This window comes from Hippopotamus amphibius, chromosome 2, assembly GCF_030028045.1.
Source record: "Hippopotamus amphibius kiboko isolate mHipAmp2 chromosome 2, mHipAmp2.hap2, whole genome shotgun sequence".
Taxonomy (NCBI): domain Eukaryota; kingdom Metazoa; phylum Chordata; class Mammalia; order Artiodactyla; family Hippopotamidae; genus Hippopotamus; species Hippopotamus amphibius.
Window position 1 is genome coordinate 163,221,511 of NC_080187.1, and position 19,769 is coordinate 163,241,279.

At 39.5% G+C, this 19,769-nt stretch overlaps 1 protein-coding gene across 3 annotated transcripts in view; it reads right to left on the bottom strand.

Moving 5' to 3' along the window:
- Positions 1 to 19,769, bottom strand: part of NPAS3 (neuronal PAS domain protein 3) — an 854,881-nt gene that overhangs the window by 233,780 nt on the left and 601,332 nt on the right. For all 3 annotated transcript variants that reach the window (XM_057725005.1, XM_057725007.1, XM_057725006.1), the window contains one exon: positions 4,760 to 4,849. In XM_057725005.1, the coding sequence (XP_057580988.1) occupies positions 4,760 to 4,849 (90 nt within the window). The remainder of the gene's footprint in view (positions 1 to 4,759; positions 4,850 to 19,769) is intronic.

A 19,769-nucleotide genomic window follows, 5' to 3' on the forward strand; every position in this document is an offset into this window, starting at 1 on the left:
TTTTTTTTGCTGTGCGAGGGCTTTCTTTTAGTTGCAGTGAGTGGGGGCTACTCTTCTTTGTGGTGCGTGGGCTCCACACAGGCTCTAGGCGCGTGGGCTTCAGTAGTTGCAGCAAATGGGCTCAATAGTTGTGGTGCACGGGGTTAGTTGCTCTGCAGCATGTGGGATCTTCCTGGAGCAGGGATCGAACCCATGTCCCCTGCATTGGCAGGCGGATTCTTAACCACTGAGCCACCTAGGAAGCCCCTCCCATCAGGTTTTAAACGGAACTCTTTGTTAACTTGAAAACACTTTGCTGGCACGAATGTGCATCAGAACCATCATCTCTCAGCCCATTTTCAAGACAAAATGTTTTCATAAGATAAGAGTCCATTTTTATCCTCTGGTTAACTGAGACCCATGGCCTCTGCCTCTGGCAAATAAACCGTTGATTTTCTCATCAGCATTTAATAGAAAAAGGATTTGAGTATGGATTAGGGAAAACTGATTTAAAAGCACATACACCATCAAACTCGTCAATGCTATTGTTAAGTCCTGGATGCCAGCACGTCATTCTCAAAATGATCTTTGGCACACCAATATCTGAGGGGAGAATAATCTTCTGCCTGCTTATGGATTTGCAATATGTGTGTTCATGTTTGTTATATAGGTCATTATGGTCTTGTTCTGAATGTGGACTTCAACGGAAGCAAATTGACATGTCATAATCCACATATTAGCCCCCATGGAAATTGCATCTGAGATTTATTTTAATATTTCAGTCCCAGAAAAACTTTCCTTTCCTTAAGAAGTGATACTTCCTTATTTTTGACGGTTGGCTATAGTTGGCTATATTTCCCTTTTTGCTTTGGTTGCCAGGAAGCTCATAGGTAAATCTGACACTTTATCAGACCATTTATATGCCTTCTTACAAGGCTTGCCTTCTTCTATTATGTGGTAACAGATTACCTACTTTTATCTTTTTTTCTCTTAGACCCTAGGTCTATTTTGCTATTACTTTTTATTGTATATGTTTATGTAGGTTATTTCCTTTTCGGAAACAGGAGGGTATAAACCAACAATTAAATATTTCTATAAGCTTTAAATCCTATATTGAAGTAGAAATGCTTTTTATTTATCATATAAAGTCTCTTTTGGATTCTTTGGTGATTAAGCCCCTTACATGTTGGAAGAGGTTTCATAAAAGGTGGCTACCCATCATTGCTGCACTTTCAGTATTAGGGAAATCACTGTGTTTTCTTTCTTCATTTTTACTTTTGCCTATTCCATTTTAAGTAAAGAGCAGAGTTGTCTTTAGCAGCTCTGGACATCATCACCAGATATAAGAAATCATTTAATCGCCATGCAACTCAAACTGAGCAGTGATATTTGGGGACCTTCCTTTAAGGTAAGGCCTCATAGTGAGTACCTGGGAATCATTTGCACCCAGGGATGCAAGTCAGTAGTGCATTTTTCTACAACCTGAAGCTATATGTTGGATGTTAAGTTAAATGATTATCTCTGGCAAAGTCAAAGCACTGCTGAAGATGTCTGGACATCATCACATCATCACTTCATCTTGACAGTATGAAAATACCTTAAAGACAGGAAGTGGCAAGCGCACATCCTAGACACCTGGAGCTCCACTCAGTGGAGTGGAGGAGAAAAACCTGCTCTGGCTGTCTCTATATTCCTTCCTCACAACTGAGCTTGGTAGAGGTTTCTCTACTTCGTTTCCTCATGAGCTAAAAAAGAATCCTAATTCTTTCTTGAGAACATAAGCCATTTTAAAGCCACCATATTTATTTACATGTTGAAAGAATATAAAACTGAGGAAGATACATCTTGAGAGTTACAAATGCAGACACAGCTATGCTCTAACAAACTGACACGTTCACAATATTCCTCAACAATTTCACTGGATATATATTTGATGATACAGTTACATGTTGTCTTGATTTAACAGCACTGTTTAAAATGGAAAGAAGGGACCATAACGACATAGACTTCTTATCACTGTCTAAAATCTGATGGAAGAACCACTGAGTCAAAGTTGCAGGACACAAGCAGAGTGTTTGGTTTGCATTTAATTAAGGATGTGCGTGTGTGTGTGTGTGCGTGTGTGTGTGTAAAACATTAAGGATGTACTTAATTGAATAACTTTGAGTACATTTTATATTGCATGTCACCAGTGAGGACCCCATTACCTGACAACTGAAAGAGGGCACTGAAGAAACTTGGAAAGGGTTACATTTCAGGAACCCCAACTACCCTTTTAGAACTTAGAATATTAATTGGGTTGGAAAAACTTTCCCAAAGTTTTAGCATAGATTTTTCCCCTCATTCTTTGGGCATTTAAAAACACACCATGCTCTTATCAGATTATTTCCATGTTAACCCAGGACTATCTCTAAATTCGAACGCCAAATACATACATTGGTATATGCAAAAAACACTTTGTAGCAATTTACCCTTCATCATTTCAGTTGCATGAATGCCTCCAAACAAAGACTTTTGTCCCATACCATGTGGCCTCTACCTGCACATTGGACGCTTTGTGGTGACACTGAATACAACCTCCATAGAGGGCAAGAGCCCACTGTGGCCACTATCTGCCCCTGGGCGAGTCAAGATGCTGACTACTGATACGCCCTTTACATCCCATCCCTTGCAAAGGTGGGGAGGGACTGCACAGACATTGCCAGCTACTGTACCATGTCTGCACAGCTGTCTTATTCTACTGAAACCTCAATGATTTGCCTCAGACTTTAGGAGAAGATTGACTTAACATTACAGTAGAGAAGCAGTGGAATCTACTGCTTTTAAAGAGAAACCAGCACAGGGTTAAAGCCAAGTTTTTCTTGAACAGATGATATTTCAGATGGCCACACTATTCCAGATGCATCAATTTCCTTGAAAATCCAATCCATATATGTGCATATGCTGTGCTGGCAGGAGGACTGACTGAAATGGCCAAAACCCAAGAGCTAATATTCTTTTGGCCAGAATAATGCAATTATTATTTTCCTAGCTATCAGTCTAAGCACACAGAGCCATCTGTTATGCAAAGCAAACATACACATCTCAATTACAGAAAATGCAGTTGCCTTGACAGAATTTGGATTATACCACTAACCAGGGCTGTAAAATGTGTTTTGAGCTAGTATATAATGGATGCTTTTCAGGAGTTCCCTAATTAGCATTTACCTGTTTAAACTAATTATTCATCCTTCTTCTTCACCGGCTTATTAAACTTTGTTGGATAGTCTGGACAAAACAGAATACGGGCATTGCAGAACAACAAACAATGGGGTTTCCAGTTCTATACAATATTAACACGGTGGTGCACCAATTTCGACATTGGAGATTCTCAATTCTAGGCCCCAAACAGATTAAGACAAGGCTTACAGTCTATTAAAAGCCATTAGAAAACCAGAGATTTCAGTGAGATGCAAGAATACTAATATTGAGTTGACAATAGCCCAGCTTCTATCATTTGGTTTGCTCAAGTCCACATAAAATAGAATTGCTAGATACACTACAGCCAATAGCTTGCATGTCCTTCAAGGAAGAGTTAATGGCCCCCTGCTTGGATTCTCAAAAGTAAATAATTAAATTTGGCAGTGTTTCTCCTCCTCCCCCAATCCTCCTCAAATGCCAAATATCTCTCTTTATTATTTCCCAGTGTCTTTCTTGATTTAGCTATTACCCAGCAAACTCACTAACAGCCAAAATGTTCCAACCATGCTGGCTGCCTCCTTAGAGCAGTGCCAACTTTCAGAAGCAACGAGTCTAGGGTGAGTCTTGCCTGAGAGGAGAGAGACAGATCTTATCTCCATCTTTAGCTCAAAGGAGCAACCGAATGAGAAGTAGATTATCCAACTTGGCAGATCATCACATACATACAAAATCCCTCCCACCGAGGTTGTGTTTTTCTCATGCCAAACCACCAGATGAAAAGGGTCAAGCTCAGCCAATCACCTGTATGGGCACAGACATCCAGATGTTCAGCGTTTTCATGCAGAAAACATCTGGATAATTAGTGGAACTGCAAACTTTTCTTCAGGGTATTTTGGCATTCTGTAGCTGCAGCCTGTGTCTGGGAATTCAATGAAAGTCAAATTTTTGTGTTCCAGGGAATATCAAGACCTAACCTCTAGGATTTTCGTCCCTTGCCCCATCTGCCTCCATCTTCTTTTGCTTTCACCTCTGACAGACACGTGTGGGTAATTAAACTGCAAATAAGGAAAGATTATCCTATTTTATGAAATTGTCTTTCCCCATTAGGAAGCATTTGCAAAGGCAGCAAAATACATCCTTGCAGGAACCCTCCCTGCAACACATTTTTAATGGTCTCTTTCAGCATTTCTTGACTCCAAATGACTCCCTGTCATTGTGTCAGCTCCCAGGACAATGCAGGGTCCTCCATAAACATCCAGTAATAGGACACAAGGGAAGCACTATTAGTGTGTCCCTTTCCTACAGGGCACAGAAGTTTCAAAGTTCAAAACAACCAAGAGAAGAAAATTCATTTGCTCTCAATAAATTAATAATGATCCTTGGCGGGTGGTGAGGGGGACTAAAGTTTTGAGTACAAGTTGATTCCTAACATTCTGAACTGATACAATTTTCTCACTGACTTTGTGAGCAGAGTCAGGTAGAGCCATTAAAGAATAAATTGGATAATTCACGCTAAACAGAGTATCTGGTGAAGAACGAAAGGCATGAGGCTGAAGGAGCCTTCACAATTGCTGTCAAGCATCTAAATTGTTTTACTTACTTGTGAGAGGCCTAGGTAGATGGAGACTGTTTCAGAAATGTACAAAAATTTTCCTTCTTGATTTAGTGCAAATACAAAGCCATCCAGGGACTGCAGAAAAAATAAACATATAAATAGGTTAATAAGTATATATGATGGAAATTTAGTTAATAAGGCATCTGATACAAAGCAACACATAACCAAATTTAAGACCATTTTTCCCTTCATATTTAACAGAAGTCCTAAGATCTTTAACTACTGCATTACACATGAACAAATGAAAGGTCTGAATTAAGACCACAAGCTCTCCCTTATTTCAGGGAATTCCTTATGTCTCTGTAATTTTGATCAAGATGCATTACATTTATGCATAAAATCAGGTCATGTTGATTTTTATAAGATATTGCCTTTTTGGGGGGGATCCAGCAGTTACTGAGATTAAATCAGCACAATTATTAAATAGCTGCACAGGAATGAACGTTGTAATGGAATACAAAAAGAAAAGAGCTCCTATAAGAAGAGCAAGTAAAATCACCATTTGAGCTACTATGGACATCAATAATTTGCTAATTAATAAAGGATTATGCTCTCCCCACTCCCAGTTCCCAGGACAAATAGGGAACGTCCATATATTATGGGTGAATGTTTATAGGCTGAAGCCTTATACACTGTCATCCTTTTTCGCAAAACTCTGTATTAAAGTTTTATTGGGATAGATCTAGTTTCTTTTATAACTTCTGAAAATGGAAAACAAAGAAGGGGTGGGGGGAAGAAGCATGCTACACACCATCTGTAACTCCGGAAACCTTAGTCTACTTTTCAAATGGAGGGTTGCGTTTTCAGTTTGAGGAACGGTGTAAGTCATCATGGACTCCAACTGTAAGGTACCACTCAAACTGAGAATACATTTGTTTCAAATTCTTGCAATCCAAGTGCATTTGAAACGGTACGTTCCATCATCCTCATGTCTTGTGTGTTGCTTGATTTATTTATTTTTAACCAGGTAGGTTGCCCAAGCACTGCTTGCCCAAAAAGAGAGGTTTTAAGATTAGTGGTATTTACAAAGGCTGTGAATTTGGAAATGCAGGGAATCCTTGTTGGGAACAAGGTATATGGCGACGTTAAACTAATGACATAATTTTTAAATACAGAAAGGTGGAAGAAGCATGTAAAATTCAGGTAGAAAAATACACTGCCTCAAACCTCAGCAATAATTTTAGCCTCTTAAAATACTGCAATTTTTTGGCGTTATACATTACATGTATGTATTTATATATGTCTGTATGTATCTTTGTGGGGATGTGTGTGTGTGTGTGTGTGTGTGAGTGTGCATGAAATTTGGATTCCATACTTCCTGATGCTTTTCCACAGCCTCACCGGTCAGAAACTATGGGTAGCACCCGACCTCCTCCTCTGATTTAGTGGGTTCTGAAAACAACTCAAAAGTCACATTGCATTGCTCCACATAAAAGTAAATTATAGGACAGACAAGGTTTTGGTCAAGACAGTACAACAATGATAGCTTACACTAATTTAATAGCTTACATTTATTATGTATGAAGCAGTTTGCATGTATTGTCTCTCTTAATTTTCACAAGTACCATTTGAGGTAATTATATTATTATCCACATTTTACATACAAGGAAACGGAAGCTTAGTGAAGTTAGCCAATATGCCTGACCCTAGGAAGTGATGAAGTCAGGATTCAGCCTCAGACAGTCAGACTCAATCACTATACTGCCTTGCCTTCCACTAAAAATAAAGATTCTCTACTTGATACGAGTACATTAATGAAAAGATAAATTGGATATTATTTCTGAAGTTAAAATATTTGTATTAAGAGGCAGCCTATAACTTCTTAAAAATCATCCCTTGTTTTTGAATGATTTGTTCCAATGATAGAATCCCATCACTAGGAGACACGTGGGAGATGGGATAACAGGAGAGTTCATAAGTGACTTCCACAAGAGGTCACCTGGTCTGTACTATCTCCCTGGAAGCATCTGGGGTACAGGGAACGAAATACTGTCTAAGAGAACTGGACTCCTTATCTTTGACAAAACTTTCAAACCCTCTGGAGTCTTGTGAGACAAACTTTCAGGCTTCGAGTGTGGTACAATGAAAGCTTACTTTGAACCCAAAGTAAAAAAGGATAGGGGTTTCCTTTGTAGACGTTTGGAAAGTGTCTCATTTCAACATGTCTTCACCTCAAGCAAGACGTCTCCTAAGGTTGACTCATGAGGATTAAGACTCCCTCTTTTGAACTTCCCCAGGGAGAGAAGGGCCTGGTTAGGTTTTCCATTCAACCTAAGAGCCATTGCCTAGACCATAGTCACAGAGCATTGTGCAAGCTGTCTTCTCAAACCCTAAAATGCTACCATCAGATTAGAGGGACACCCAGAGAGAGATCACAAGAGAACTTCTACGGGGACAAGTGACAACCAGATGGTGGAATGAGAGCAGAAGAAAGGATTAATGGGCCTGGCATAGAGATTATCCCTTACTGTCTAGGCTCTCATTTTTCAGGTGAGGAATCGTTGGCACAGAGAGGCTAAGTGGCTGGGTAAGACCACACAGTCAGCTAGTGGCAGAGCTATGATTAAATGTGACACCTCCCATTGTATTATTAAAGCATCAATGACGTTGTATCATCCTGGTCAGTTTATTCAACTCCCAAGGAGACTGGATTTCTCAACGGGGGACAATGTCTTGTTTATCTTTAGCCAATACCTAACAACTACTCAACTAAGACTTAGTAAATCCAGTTCTACCTCAAAGCCCAAAGCTCTTTCCCTTACATCACATATGCTAGAATGACTAAGAGACATGGCAATTATTTCCTCCTAGAGTTCTCTTTATGGAGCTATTAGATTATCTGCAGATTCTGATGCCACAGATGTCTAACATAGTCTGGGATGGCTCCTGACATTTGGAAGATCAGAGTTAGACTGGATCATTTCATAGGCTTCCAAAATACCCAGCGTTATTCATTTGCCACTGACACACATCTCTCACTCTCTCACTGAAAGGGATTATGATTTTTTTTTTAAGTAGGTTCATATCTCATGTTTTTACTAAAATACTAGAGGAAGTTTGGGCACCAGAGCAGGGAAAATGAATATCTGGAGGCTAAACATCTGATGCTATTAAGCAGTGGCGATCTAAGAACTGGCCAGTTTTGTTTGGCAAAAACAGAGGCTTTGACACATGTTCCAATTTCCTGGTGAGATTAAAATGAGGCTATGTCTACATGACACAAAGCATCCAGTCAATTCAATTAAAAATAACAGCCAGTTTGGTGGGGGAAAGAAACAACTAGTCAGATTAGTTGTTTGTCATTGCAAAGGTAAACAAAACAGGTTAGTTAACCATATTTTTCACTTTTATGCTTATCATTTCAGTCAATTATATATATAGTATGAGATGAACATTGATAACTCAGGCATAATTACATTTCAAATAAAGAATGGGATATGAAACCGGGTCTCTAGCAGGTTGGCAAGGTTGCTCTTCACATAGCCATTACCTTCTGATTCAGGGTCATCCCTGTCTATAGTTAAGCTGTATTCTGCTGCTTGGAAAAGTTTTAAGAGTAGCATCAATATTATTTTAACATGGGTGTCTTAATTTTAAAAGGTGGGAGGAGGAAGGAAACATTCAATTAGTCTTGAGAATCAATGTGATTGATCTGAAAGTTTGGTGGAAATTTTTAAAATTCTGAGTCAAGAAAGCTACTATATACTGCGCTGTTTCAATCACTGCAGGCAACCTTTTAATTTTTTTTAAAAAGTGCCCACTGTTTTCAACAGGCGCCAATTAAGATTCTGGGGTCAAAGGGTTAATTACATCTTCTTACTCAGTATGTAGAATTTTCTGATTATTAACTAAGGTTGGATTAAGATGAAAAAGAATCTACACAAATGTTAATGCTAGTCCCTCCTTGAGAAGATTTATTATAAAGCCACGCTGAAATCTATCTGCTTTCCTCAAAGCAGATGGAGAACAAAATCTTAGAAGAAACAGTAAAACAGACGTTTTCAAGGCATGCAAGTATCTGATTCATCAAGACAGTTTTCTTATTACTAAACCCAGTTCTTAGCCATCTCAACAGGGCCGATGGGAGATTTCCTTTGTCACATCCCAGTAAGTCTATGAGGTATGCATGCAGTAGTGAGGCTTGGATACAGAAGTCAGGAGCTACAACATCTCTGAATAATAATGCCTGTAATTATAATTTATATCCCCTGACATCAGCGTAACACATAAAGTGTAAGCCACAGTTTCTTAACCCCAAAAGCTGAGTGCCTCTAACAGTATTTGTCAAACGATGAGGCTATTTCCTTGCAGGGTATGAAACTAACTACAGCTTCGTGATTGAAGGGATACTAATGTTTAATGCATTGTGCTAAATGGATTTTTATTTGTCAAATTTGTTTTGTCTCTGCTTTCTTTTTTTTCTGCATATTTCACTGCAGCCAAATTTCAGAGTGAAATCTTACTATGGTGCCCTTACAGAGACAATTCTCATGTATAGGACTACTCTGAAATTAGTGGTTTTTTTCTACTACATTCCAATGTAGAAGAGGAAAAAAAATCACCCCAAACTCTTTTCCTATGACCTAACTCCAGTTAGAGTGAAGAATTACCAGTAGGCTAGGTTATTTTAATGACAGATTATTTTAAACTAAGCCTTCACCATCTGTTCCACCCCCTAATTATGAATGCAAAAAGAACATATTTCACAATTACATCAGTAAAAAAGTAAGATATACGTGATTTAAATGCAAGCATGTGCTCCATGTCTGATGCACCATGCATCTGTGATGCTCTTCTACTTCAGGCTTAGGTTATGGAGAAAATACACACCCGTGATAAAGTATCGCCTCTGACACAACGTTCCCTCCAAACCCAGGGTTTTTCATTGTTATGACATAATTCTGTTAGGACAAGAGCAGAACATGAATGTGAGCACAAAGCTTGCCAGCCATTAGATACTGGCATTTTATAACTGCTACAATGGCTTTGCTGTTAACAAGGAGCGGCTGTGTGGGAAAATGACTTCTGAGACCTGAGCAATGGGTGAACATCAGGAATATGTGAGTTTGCCCTTGAACCACATCTCCATCACCATGAAAGAGTGAAGAAGCCAAGCACAAAAGAAGCATGGTCTGGAGAGGGAGGACGGGGCTCCGATACTTATCTTTACACTGTTTCAGCAGCAGATAAAATAGTTAGAAAAAAGGGTTTCTTACATTTTTTGGCCTTTGGATACAATAACACTTTGATGGAGCTCATTAAAATGCCATGTTGCCCTCTGACTGCACTCAGGAGGTGATGCTATACTGCTCACACACACACATGTAGACTCCCGGCAACCTCGAGGAGAGCCTGGGATGATGCCCAGAAGTGCTCACGTCTATCTGTTTATGGGGAAGAAAAAGTTTCCCAAATTTTGCCTTTGCAATCTGAGTTTTAACTATCAAGCACTGTGCGAAAACAAAAGCCTTATTTTTACAAAGAATCTAAGTCAAGTATATTTTCTCAAAGTGGAAAAAAAGCACACATCAAAGGTGGGGGCTTTTATTTAACTCTCAGAGCTTTCTGGCTCCCGTGTCTTTTCCTTTGTCCCTGCACCGGCAATGAGTCAGTAACACGAAGAATGATAGAACAGGTTCACATGATTATCATGTACCCAAAGCCACGTTTCCCAATCACAACACCAAACTGGATTAATTCGGTCAAATTTGACTATTTTCCCTCTAAACAAGAATTCCAGAACAACAAACCTTGACACTGCAGGACACCATTCCTAAGAGTTTCCTAAAACACATACATCCAAACATCTTAGGTGAGAAAACAGTGCAGAGAGACACAGGCGGCCTCTCTTCGGTTCTTAGAGGAGAGGTACCAGAATAAAAGGGGAGATGTTGAGCTAGTGAAATGTTACAACATGAAAAGAACAAAGACATCTGCTTTCTGAGCAAGGAGATCAGGTTTTGCTTCTGCTCATTAAAATTCCATTTCGTGGAAGCTGTGTATCAAAGTGCTGACCTTTTTTCTCTGAGATGCTAGTTCAAGCCTTACATCCAGCCTTGAGGGAGGTGGATTTCTTGATTTGAACATCCAGCCAAATGGACAACAGGCTCTGGTATAAAGACAGGGTGCGGTGTTTGGTGGAATCACAGGTGTCTGTGTCTCTGAGCCACAGGGGCTGACATGCAGACCCCACATTATCTGTGGCTCGTCCCAGGGAACTGAGACTCCACCTGAGGCAGAAGTGACCATGTGCTGTTCACAAGCTCCTTCTGCTTCAAGGAGAGGATTCCCACTAGTTATCCCAAGGCACAATTATTCACCGGAACATTAAAACGTCTCCTTTTTGTGTATGTGGTATATTAATTTACTGGAACATAGGTTTTTCAGAATCCAGGAGCTAATTTCTTATTGTGCCTCCTTCTCTTTGAATTCAGAATTCTCTTTCAAGTTAAAGGGGGAATTCCCAGGTCGGCAAGAGTAATATAAGCCTACATTGTACTGGCCCTGAAAGGCCTAAAAATGTCACTGCTTTGCTTTGGCTATACATGGAGCTTGGTTTCAGGTGTCTTTCAAATTGTCTGCATTATACAAAAGAACACACAAAAAAGAACAGATACTAATAATTGTTCATTGGGCATCCTGTAGATTACAGATGACTTTAAAATAGAGAATGGTCATAATACCACACGTATGATATATGTATAACATATATCAAATATACTATTATGAATCATATATAATGTATATTATCATAGCATATTATATTAGAGGATGTCTTAAACAATGCTCAATTCACCCAAATATTCACCACAGAAGGGAAGGGAAGGAAACTAATATTTGTTAGGGAAATCATTTAGCCAAAATGTGAGCTGGGTATTATATCCTATGTTACAGATAAGGAAACTGAGGCTCAGAGAAATTAAATACACCACCCGATGTCACACATCAGTACATGGTAGATGTAAGAAAGAAGGAACCTACTTTTCCCCATGATGCTGGGACTACCTGCTGGGGATTTTAGTTGTTTCACACCCCGTGACAGCTGCTAGGAATCTATGCTTCCTCTAGCATCTCCTTCCACACACGCAATTCTCATGCTCCTATTGTTTCCATGCAATGCATTCAGAAAACACCTGTTGAGTGATTCCTATGCACCAAGCCTGTACTAGCTGAACGAAGACCGACTCATGAGTTACTTTCTTAAAGAAAACTCATCTGTGGGATCCGAGACTAAGAAAATGAGTAAAGCTGGAAATTAACTTCATAAAACAGAAAGCTGCAAGGCAAAGGCAGCTTAGGACACCCTCCATACATGGTGGGACTCTTGTCTGATATTACCAAGCTCCACACCTCTAATATGCTATCATTGGGTTGGAAAAGGCGTGGATTGATGGAATTTGTATTTTAAGCTTTATTGAGATATAAGTGACACATGAAATTGTAAAATATTTACAGTGTATATTGTGATGATTGGATATACATATACATTCCTCCCATCTGGTTAATTAACACATCTATCACCCCACATATTTATCTTTCTGGAATTTGTAACTGTCCAGTCAAGAGACCACAGACCTCAACAAAATTCTCTGCCTTAGAGGAAGAGGCTAATGCCTAAAAATAGAGAAAGGATCCCAGTTAATATATAATTGCTAGGAGAACTACACCTCCCGACAGGCGAATGCCAGGACAAGACTTTAGAACGCACACCAGCAGGCCATGGAGCTGGCCAGTGCACTAACCCCATTTCCTGTCCCAAACTTTTTCATTTAGACTCAGAGTTTTTTCCTTTCCCTCTCTGGTATTATATATACTATTTTGAGTAGAAGTTAATGTGAACATAAGATTGACTTTATAGAAATTTATTTTACAGTCATGCTTGCTTAAAAGGCACATCCTTGATGATGAAAGGTAGACCCATATTGTTGCTTCTGTTACAGCTGATTATGACCTGAACTGGACTGTTTACTGGGTCGTGGGTAACTTTAAAGAACAGAATCTTTAAAATAAAATGATAAACGCTTTGTACATGTATTCCTTTAGGTAAGGAGTTTGTGTCAGGGGTAGTAACAACGATTAGAGAACCCTGCAATGAGCTGAGCATATTAAAAGACCATTTAGAGATCTCAGATGTTACTCTGGTGCATTCACATATGAGTTTCATTTCAGGAAACATGTATTAATATCTCTAGGGGAAGGGTATTAAAAAAACCTGCAATGAAAAGAACTTGATTGTTACAAATATACTTGCCATGGACTCACTGAATTATGTCTCCTCCTCACCCAAAATTCACATGTTGAAGCCCTAAACTCCATTATGACTATATTTGGGGACCGGGTTTTTAAGAGGTAATTAAGGTTAAATGACATCATATGGGTCCTAATCTGATAGGACTGGTGGCCTTATAAGAAGAGAGAGAGAGGGCATGCACCCAGAAAAGGCCATGAGAGCACACAGCCAGAAGGTGGCCATCTGCAAGCCAGGAGTAGAGTCTTCACCAGAATCCGACTGTGCTGGCACCTTGATCTTGGACATTTAGACTATAGAACTATGCGAAAATAAATTTCTGTTTAAGCTACCCAGTCTATGGTATTTTGTTATGGTAGCCTGAACTAAGAGAGTAGTTTAAAGATTCTGGTGGGGGAGAAATGCTTGGGCCATGAAAACCTTCAGTGGTAACTTCAGAAAATCATTGTAACTGGATTCTCTGCTCTTTATTTTATATATCATTCATGTAATTAATAATTAATTTTTACTAGACCCAAATAAAGCTATAAATATGATGGACTGCTAATAGTAGCATTTCATCCCAGAAATCGACAATGCTTATTAGGATTGTTTTTGAAATCTTTTTCAAGTAATTGCACCTCTTCTGTATCTTATATTTACAATATTGATATCTTTATATTGGTTTTCTGTACATTCCAAATGCTTAGAGGCTACACTGCTTCATTGCCTTAGCTCCATACAAAGCAGAGATGCACATTTACGTGAAAATCAATTACTCTGATGGAATTAGAAACCTGGTCCTGAATGATCTTGGGATAAACAACTTGGTTTACCACCTGCTACAGCTCTCGGCTGCTTTGCTGACCTTCTGTTTTCATTTTACAGTTGGCCGCTGAGTCTGGGTAAGAAAGACCAGCATACATGCTTGTCCACAGAGCTCTCATCCTATTCAGGGGTCTAAGGAAATGCTTCTGCTTTTATCCCCACATGCCTATTTAACACACGTGAAGCAAAAGAGATTGTGGATGTTTGTTGTTTGCTAATATACTTGCATATCTCCAAAGCATAACAACTAATGTCAGAAGAAATCTTCTTCAGAGAATCTCTAGATGATATCCTTCAAAGTAGAGCAATTGAGTGTGAAATTTGCTGGCACCAAATTTGCTAGGTGTACATTAAATGACAGTCCAAATTTACACTATTAAAAGCAGTGGTACTTGGCTATGTATCTTAGCTTCTGCTGTGGTCCAATGCAGGAGAAGAATGAAAGGACTGGGCTGGAGTATGAAGTTATTGGTGTTTGTAATTTTGTGAGATGAAGGCAAAAAAGAAGAAAATTAAATTCCAGTATTTTCCACTGACTTTCTAAAGTGAAATTTTTTTAATATGAAAAATGAGATTGGAGATTTCTTCCTCTTTCTGATCTCCTTCAGTGACAACCATGACTGGAAGAGAATTTAGTTGCCATCACTGAAGAGTAACTGGCTATTTTATTACTTGAATTTCCAGGGTCAAAAGATACTTTACCCAAAATCTCAGTGAGATTTAATAGGCATCGCGGGACTGAAGTTGTCTATAGAGAAGTATAGCTAATGGAAATGCAAAGATAAAACCTAAAGTGACTAGCTTGAATGTAAAATCAGACATGTTACAGTGATTTGGAGAAGGCGAAGGATATGCCTAAACTGTGGAAAAGACTTACCATCTGGACTTACCATCTCATGCCTTTCTGATCCACCTATGAGGCAGCAAAAATGACAGAGCCAACTATTTTCTGTTTTTGCTCTTTGACTAAGTCAAATAATCACTGTGAGTTTTTCTCCTTTAAAATACGTGCCCAAATCTGTTTTAAAAAATATTCAAAAGGTATCATTCTGTTTGTCTTGAAGCTGAAGAGTTTACTAGAGTAACGCATTGTGGGTGTCAAAGGGCAAATTAGATGCAATACATAAACTGTCACTAAATGACCAACTTTTCAGGAATAGATCTGTTCTATAAATTTTGAGATGCCTGGATACTTGGTTATCCAGGTATCTCTAAAGGTGCTCATGTATGCTCTTATAATTACCACACAGGGATGGATCATTTCATGGAGCTAAAAATGCCACCATATAAATTTCCCAGGGCAGAAGGAAATGCCAAAAGTTTGGGCCCAGACATAATCTCCCATTTCCCCCTGTCCTGGAATGCTATCATCACGCAGGATCTTCCCCTGTCCTAGGTTCCTTAGTGAAGTTGGAGACCAGTAACTGACATCCTAGACACCTGTCAAAGAGCGGCAGACCCTGCTATTCTGTTTTTTCCTAAGCAGCACATAGCATCAGCCTGCTAGGCAGCTCTAAGTGACTGTGCATTCTGTCTTGGGCTATTCGGCACGGGTGGCTACAGAACACCACATATCTACTTTAGCTATAGAGGCTATGTCAACTAACACATCTGAGGAATCACTGGATGAAGTGTTTTCAGTGACTCTGGGCCATGTGCTTTATTGAAGTTATATAATAGCCATAACATTACACATCCTGCAGGGATTCACTGTAACAATCACCTACGTTATGTGTGATCTATTCAAAGGCACTGATGTGCCAAGTGGCAGCAATTCCAAAAGGAATTTGCAGTTGGTCATATTGATAATTCATTCACTAGAAACCTTGAATCAATAGTCTCAGTCTAATTCTAATGTGCACAATGATCCATTTACCCACACATTTGACTTAAATAGCTAAAGATAGGTTAGAACAAAAATAATTTGAAAATGGATATATTCTACCATTGAATGCATTTGATGAATGACACTCTACCTCTCAATGACTATTGGACTTACTAAAAATTCTATTCAGTCTACAGAATTTATAGTGGCCTCAACCATATAGCCCTGTAATACCTTCAGCCACAACTGTCACCTCCTGCGTAGTCATTCTCAACCCTCTACGGCAAAGGCATCCAAAATGCCAACAGCAGTGGTAGGAAGGAACAAGTATGTTGATTAAATTCCAAGTCTTATTTTTCACTTGGCCCCCTGTCTGGTTTCTTTTAAGAGATGGACATGTGAACTAGTATTATTTTTATTACCAGGATGGTATTTTTCTTAGCTGTCTAGAATTCCAAGACTACAAGACGATCCACTTCCCAGTTAAGACATTTTCTACCTGTATCTACCACATTCCATTACATAAGCTTGCAGATTTATTTTTTAATGGAGAACTTCCTAATAATTTTAGAAAGATGGATCCCCTTTACAACTCTTCCTTAGATATAATTTAGAGTGTAAGTAGACACCAACCTCCTCATGGGTGATAGTAGCCTGAAAAAAGGGAGGAAAGTCACCTGGGATCACCTTGGAAACCAGTGTACAGGTTTGGGATCAACAGCTTCAATTTCATCCTAGTTTTCATTTCAGCCCCCTTTTCAATTTTCCTCTTATTTTCTTTTCTTTATCTCTTCACCTTTTACCTTTTGGTTTGCATTCTGCATTCATCCATTTAGTGCAAGAGATGTGGATGGTTGCGGGGATGGTGTGGTGGTCTGTGTGTACCATGCTTCTCCGCGACTGTTCACAGCAATCCTGTTCTGAATGAGTTTGTATGTGAAAACTCCCCTGAGCAGTAAAACAACTATGAAAATGTTTATATATCTGACTCATGGATGAAGAGTGATTACTAACAAAATCTGAAGACAAAGAATGGCTCCAAATTTGTATAGGCTAGTGTAAATTTTATGTGGTTGAATATTGGGGATAGATTCTTTCTGCCTCCAATGAGATTTGTTCATTTTAGCCTTGACCTTTTCCAACAAGTGAGATTTGTTTTATTGTCTTGCTTGGGGGCTTCTCCTTAGTAATAGGATGACCTACTTTAATTTCTACTTAAACGCTTCACGGGCTGGAGAGTGAGTTCCCCTAAAGGATTGAGCCCCTAAAGACTCAAATTGGCCTCTGTGTCCTAATGGAAGACTTTTATCCCAAAGCAAATAAAAAATATATTAAGGGTTTTACAAACACAACCTTAAGCCTTTATCATTTTCTGTATGTTCCTTCTATTCTCATTATAAGTAATCACACTTGCTTAAGACATTTGCTGTTCCTCTCCCCGAGATTTTTATCCCTTTCCTGGTCCTTCTCTGCCATGGCAGGAACCTTTTCATGAAAGTGTATAGCCAACATTATTTTGTCATTTTCTAAGAAGCACAAAGACATGGCCTAATGGATGTGGCCTAAAAGCACAGAGGCATGACCCACTAGGCAGGACCGACATACTTTATGTCAGCATAGGTCTCCACAGTTTATCAACAGCCTCATTCCCACTTGAGCTAGTGAGACCAAGACAGTACAATGGTAAAGGACTAACATTATTATCAATATTCCATAATGCAGTGAGGCCAGTTCTTTTCCATACTCAGCAAGGTGTAAGTAACATACCCTCATAGGCAATGAACAAAAGAAATTCACTTATTTCCAAAAAGCAATTCCTCCTTATATTGGGCTTCCTAAACTCACCGCATTGTGTTATCTCAATTGAAACATTCAATAACACAACATGACGTAAAATCTTCATTTTTTAGCAGGATAATCTTTGTCCCCAAAGGTTTGCTACATAGGGTAAAATCTATGGGTTCTGCTGTGAATCATTTATGATTGCTTCTTCAAGGATGAAATCTTTTGGCTTCCAGGGACACACACAAGAGGATGGTGGGTGTAGCAAGTTATCCAGCAACTTTTTTGAAGGAAATACATTACTAATGCCCCCTTGGGACTTACTAGGAAGTTTGAATGAATTACACAAAAGAACATATAGGCTTAAACACTCAAGTGTAGAGGGACGCCATCTGTGTTGGAGGATGTGGGCTGAAGCATTAGGACCCTTCCCACCACTTTTCTGCTTTGCTCAATTGACAATAGGATGGCTGACACAGTAAGCAGCTAAAGTGGTTTAAGGAGAACGGATCCTTTCACATCTCTCTCTAGGGTCGTCACTGAAAACGCAGGCTGGATATCATCCAAGTCCCAGGTGAGGCACCAGAAACGGGGCGGGGGTGACTGAGCCATAGGGACAGACTCCTGGCCTCGCTAAGAGGTGTGAAAGAGGAGACTTTCAGAGTCAGAGGACTTTATAGGAATCCCCAGAAGCATAGGGCTGAGGAAGGAAGAAGAGATGCATCAGACAGATCGACTCCTGAGCCCAGGGCTCCTCAACTGCGATCACTGCCAAGGAGCACATTCCGTAGCTTTCACCAGGGAGGGACCTGCTTGAGTTCTTGAAAAATGCCCAGTGAGGGGGCTATCTTGCTGAGGCCACAGCTCATGGCCCAAAGACCTGGCACTATGGAGAAGCCTCTCTTAATTCCATCTTCCAGTCACCCTCAACATGAGAGTCATGGCTCTGTCAGAGAGTCCCTGGTCAGGTTTAGAGGGACTCTAAGATTTGGACCAATGGTAGAGAAGATGGGACAATTGTAGCCTTGTCTCCTCAAGGCCTCTTGACCTTCCAGGAAGCTAAAGAGCCTATGTGGCCAGAGCTGAACAGGTTCCACATCCAGCTTTGAAATGAACATACTCCAAAGTCTGCAAGAGGCAGCATGGTGCAATACAGTAGAACACACGAGCTCTGCACCCAAGCAGACCTGAGCTGGAACTCAGAACGCGCAACTTCACTGTTTTCTAATATGAAAATGTAAAGAATAATATCTATCCATTATTCATTCTACTCAATAGAGGTGTTAAGATGATTAGAGTTAATGCATGTGAAGTGTCATCATAAAGCAGATATTTAATAAATGGCACCCACAGTGGTTATTATTTGACTTGGGATGCTGATTTAGAAAGCGTGTCTGCTAATAAGAGTGGTTTTTACCTGGTGTAAGGAGAAATACACACTTGGAAAAAGAGGGAGAATGTACTAAAGGCAGTAAAACTAAATAAGTTCGATAAGAAATTAAAAGGACAAGCAAGAAGAGGACTAGATATTCATGGCTGAAATAAGATTTCAGCCTGGTTATATACATTCTTCTTTAGAACTTTAATAAACGCAAGCTGGGGACAGAATATGTATAAAGGAGAAAAAGGCGATTATACAAGTTATGAGAAAGAAACACATGAAGGAAATATAGGGTGGGAGGCTTGGATAAGATTATCATGTCAACAAGAAGATGAGAAAGAAAAAAACCATAAAAACAGGATAAAAATAATTTTACTTTCATAAGCACGGTCTTTTAACAATGACAACTACTCAAGGATCTATCTATATGTGTGTGTGTGTGCATGTATGATATTACATATATACCACACTGACCAGTGGCAGAGAGAACTCATCAAGGCAGTCTCTGTCTTGGACCCTGGGAGAAGAACTTCACATTGACTAACCCAGTTCAGTCCTCACTTCCTAACTCTGATGTACAGGCACCCCTCAGAGATACTGTGCATTCAGTTTCAAACCACCATGACAAAGTGAATATTGCAATAAATCGAGTCACCCAAAACTTCTGGTTTCCTAGTTGCATATAAAATTATGTCTACACTATACTATAGTCTGTTAAGTGTGCAATAGCTTTCTGTCAAAAAAACCCAATGTATATACCTTAACTAAAAATACTGTATCGTTAAAGAATGCTAACTATATCGTCGGAGCCTTCAGCAGTTCATAATCTCTTTTGCTGGTGGCAGTGTTGGCTCAGTGTTGATGGCTGCTGGCTGATCAGGGTGGTAGCTGCTGAAGGCTGGGGTGGCTGTGGCAATTTCTTAAAATAAGATGACAGTGAAGTCTGCCATAT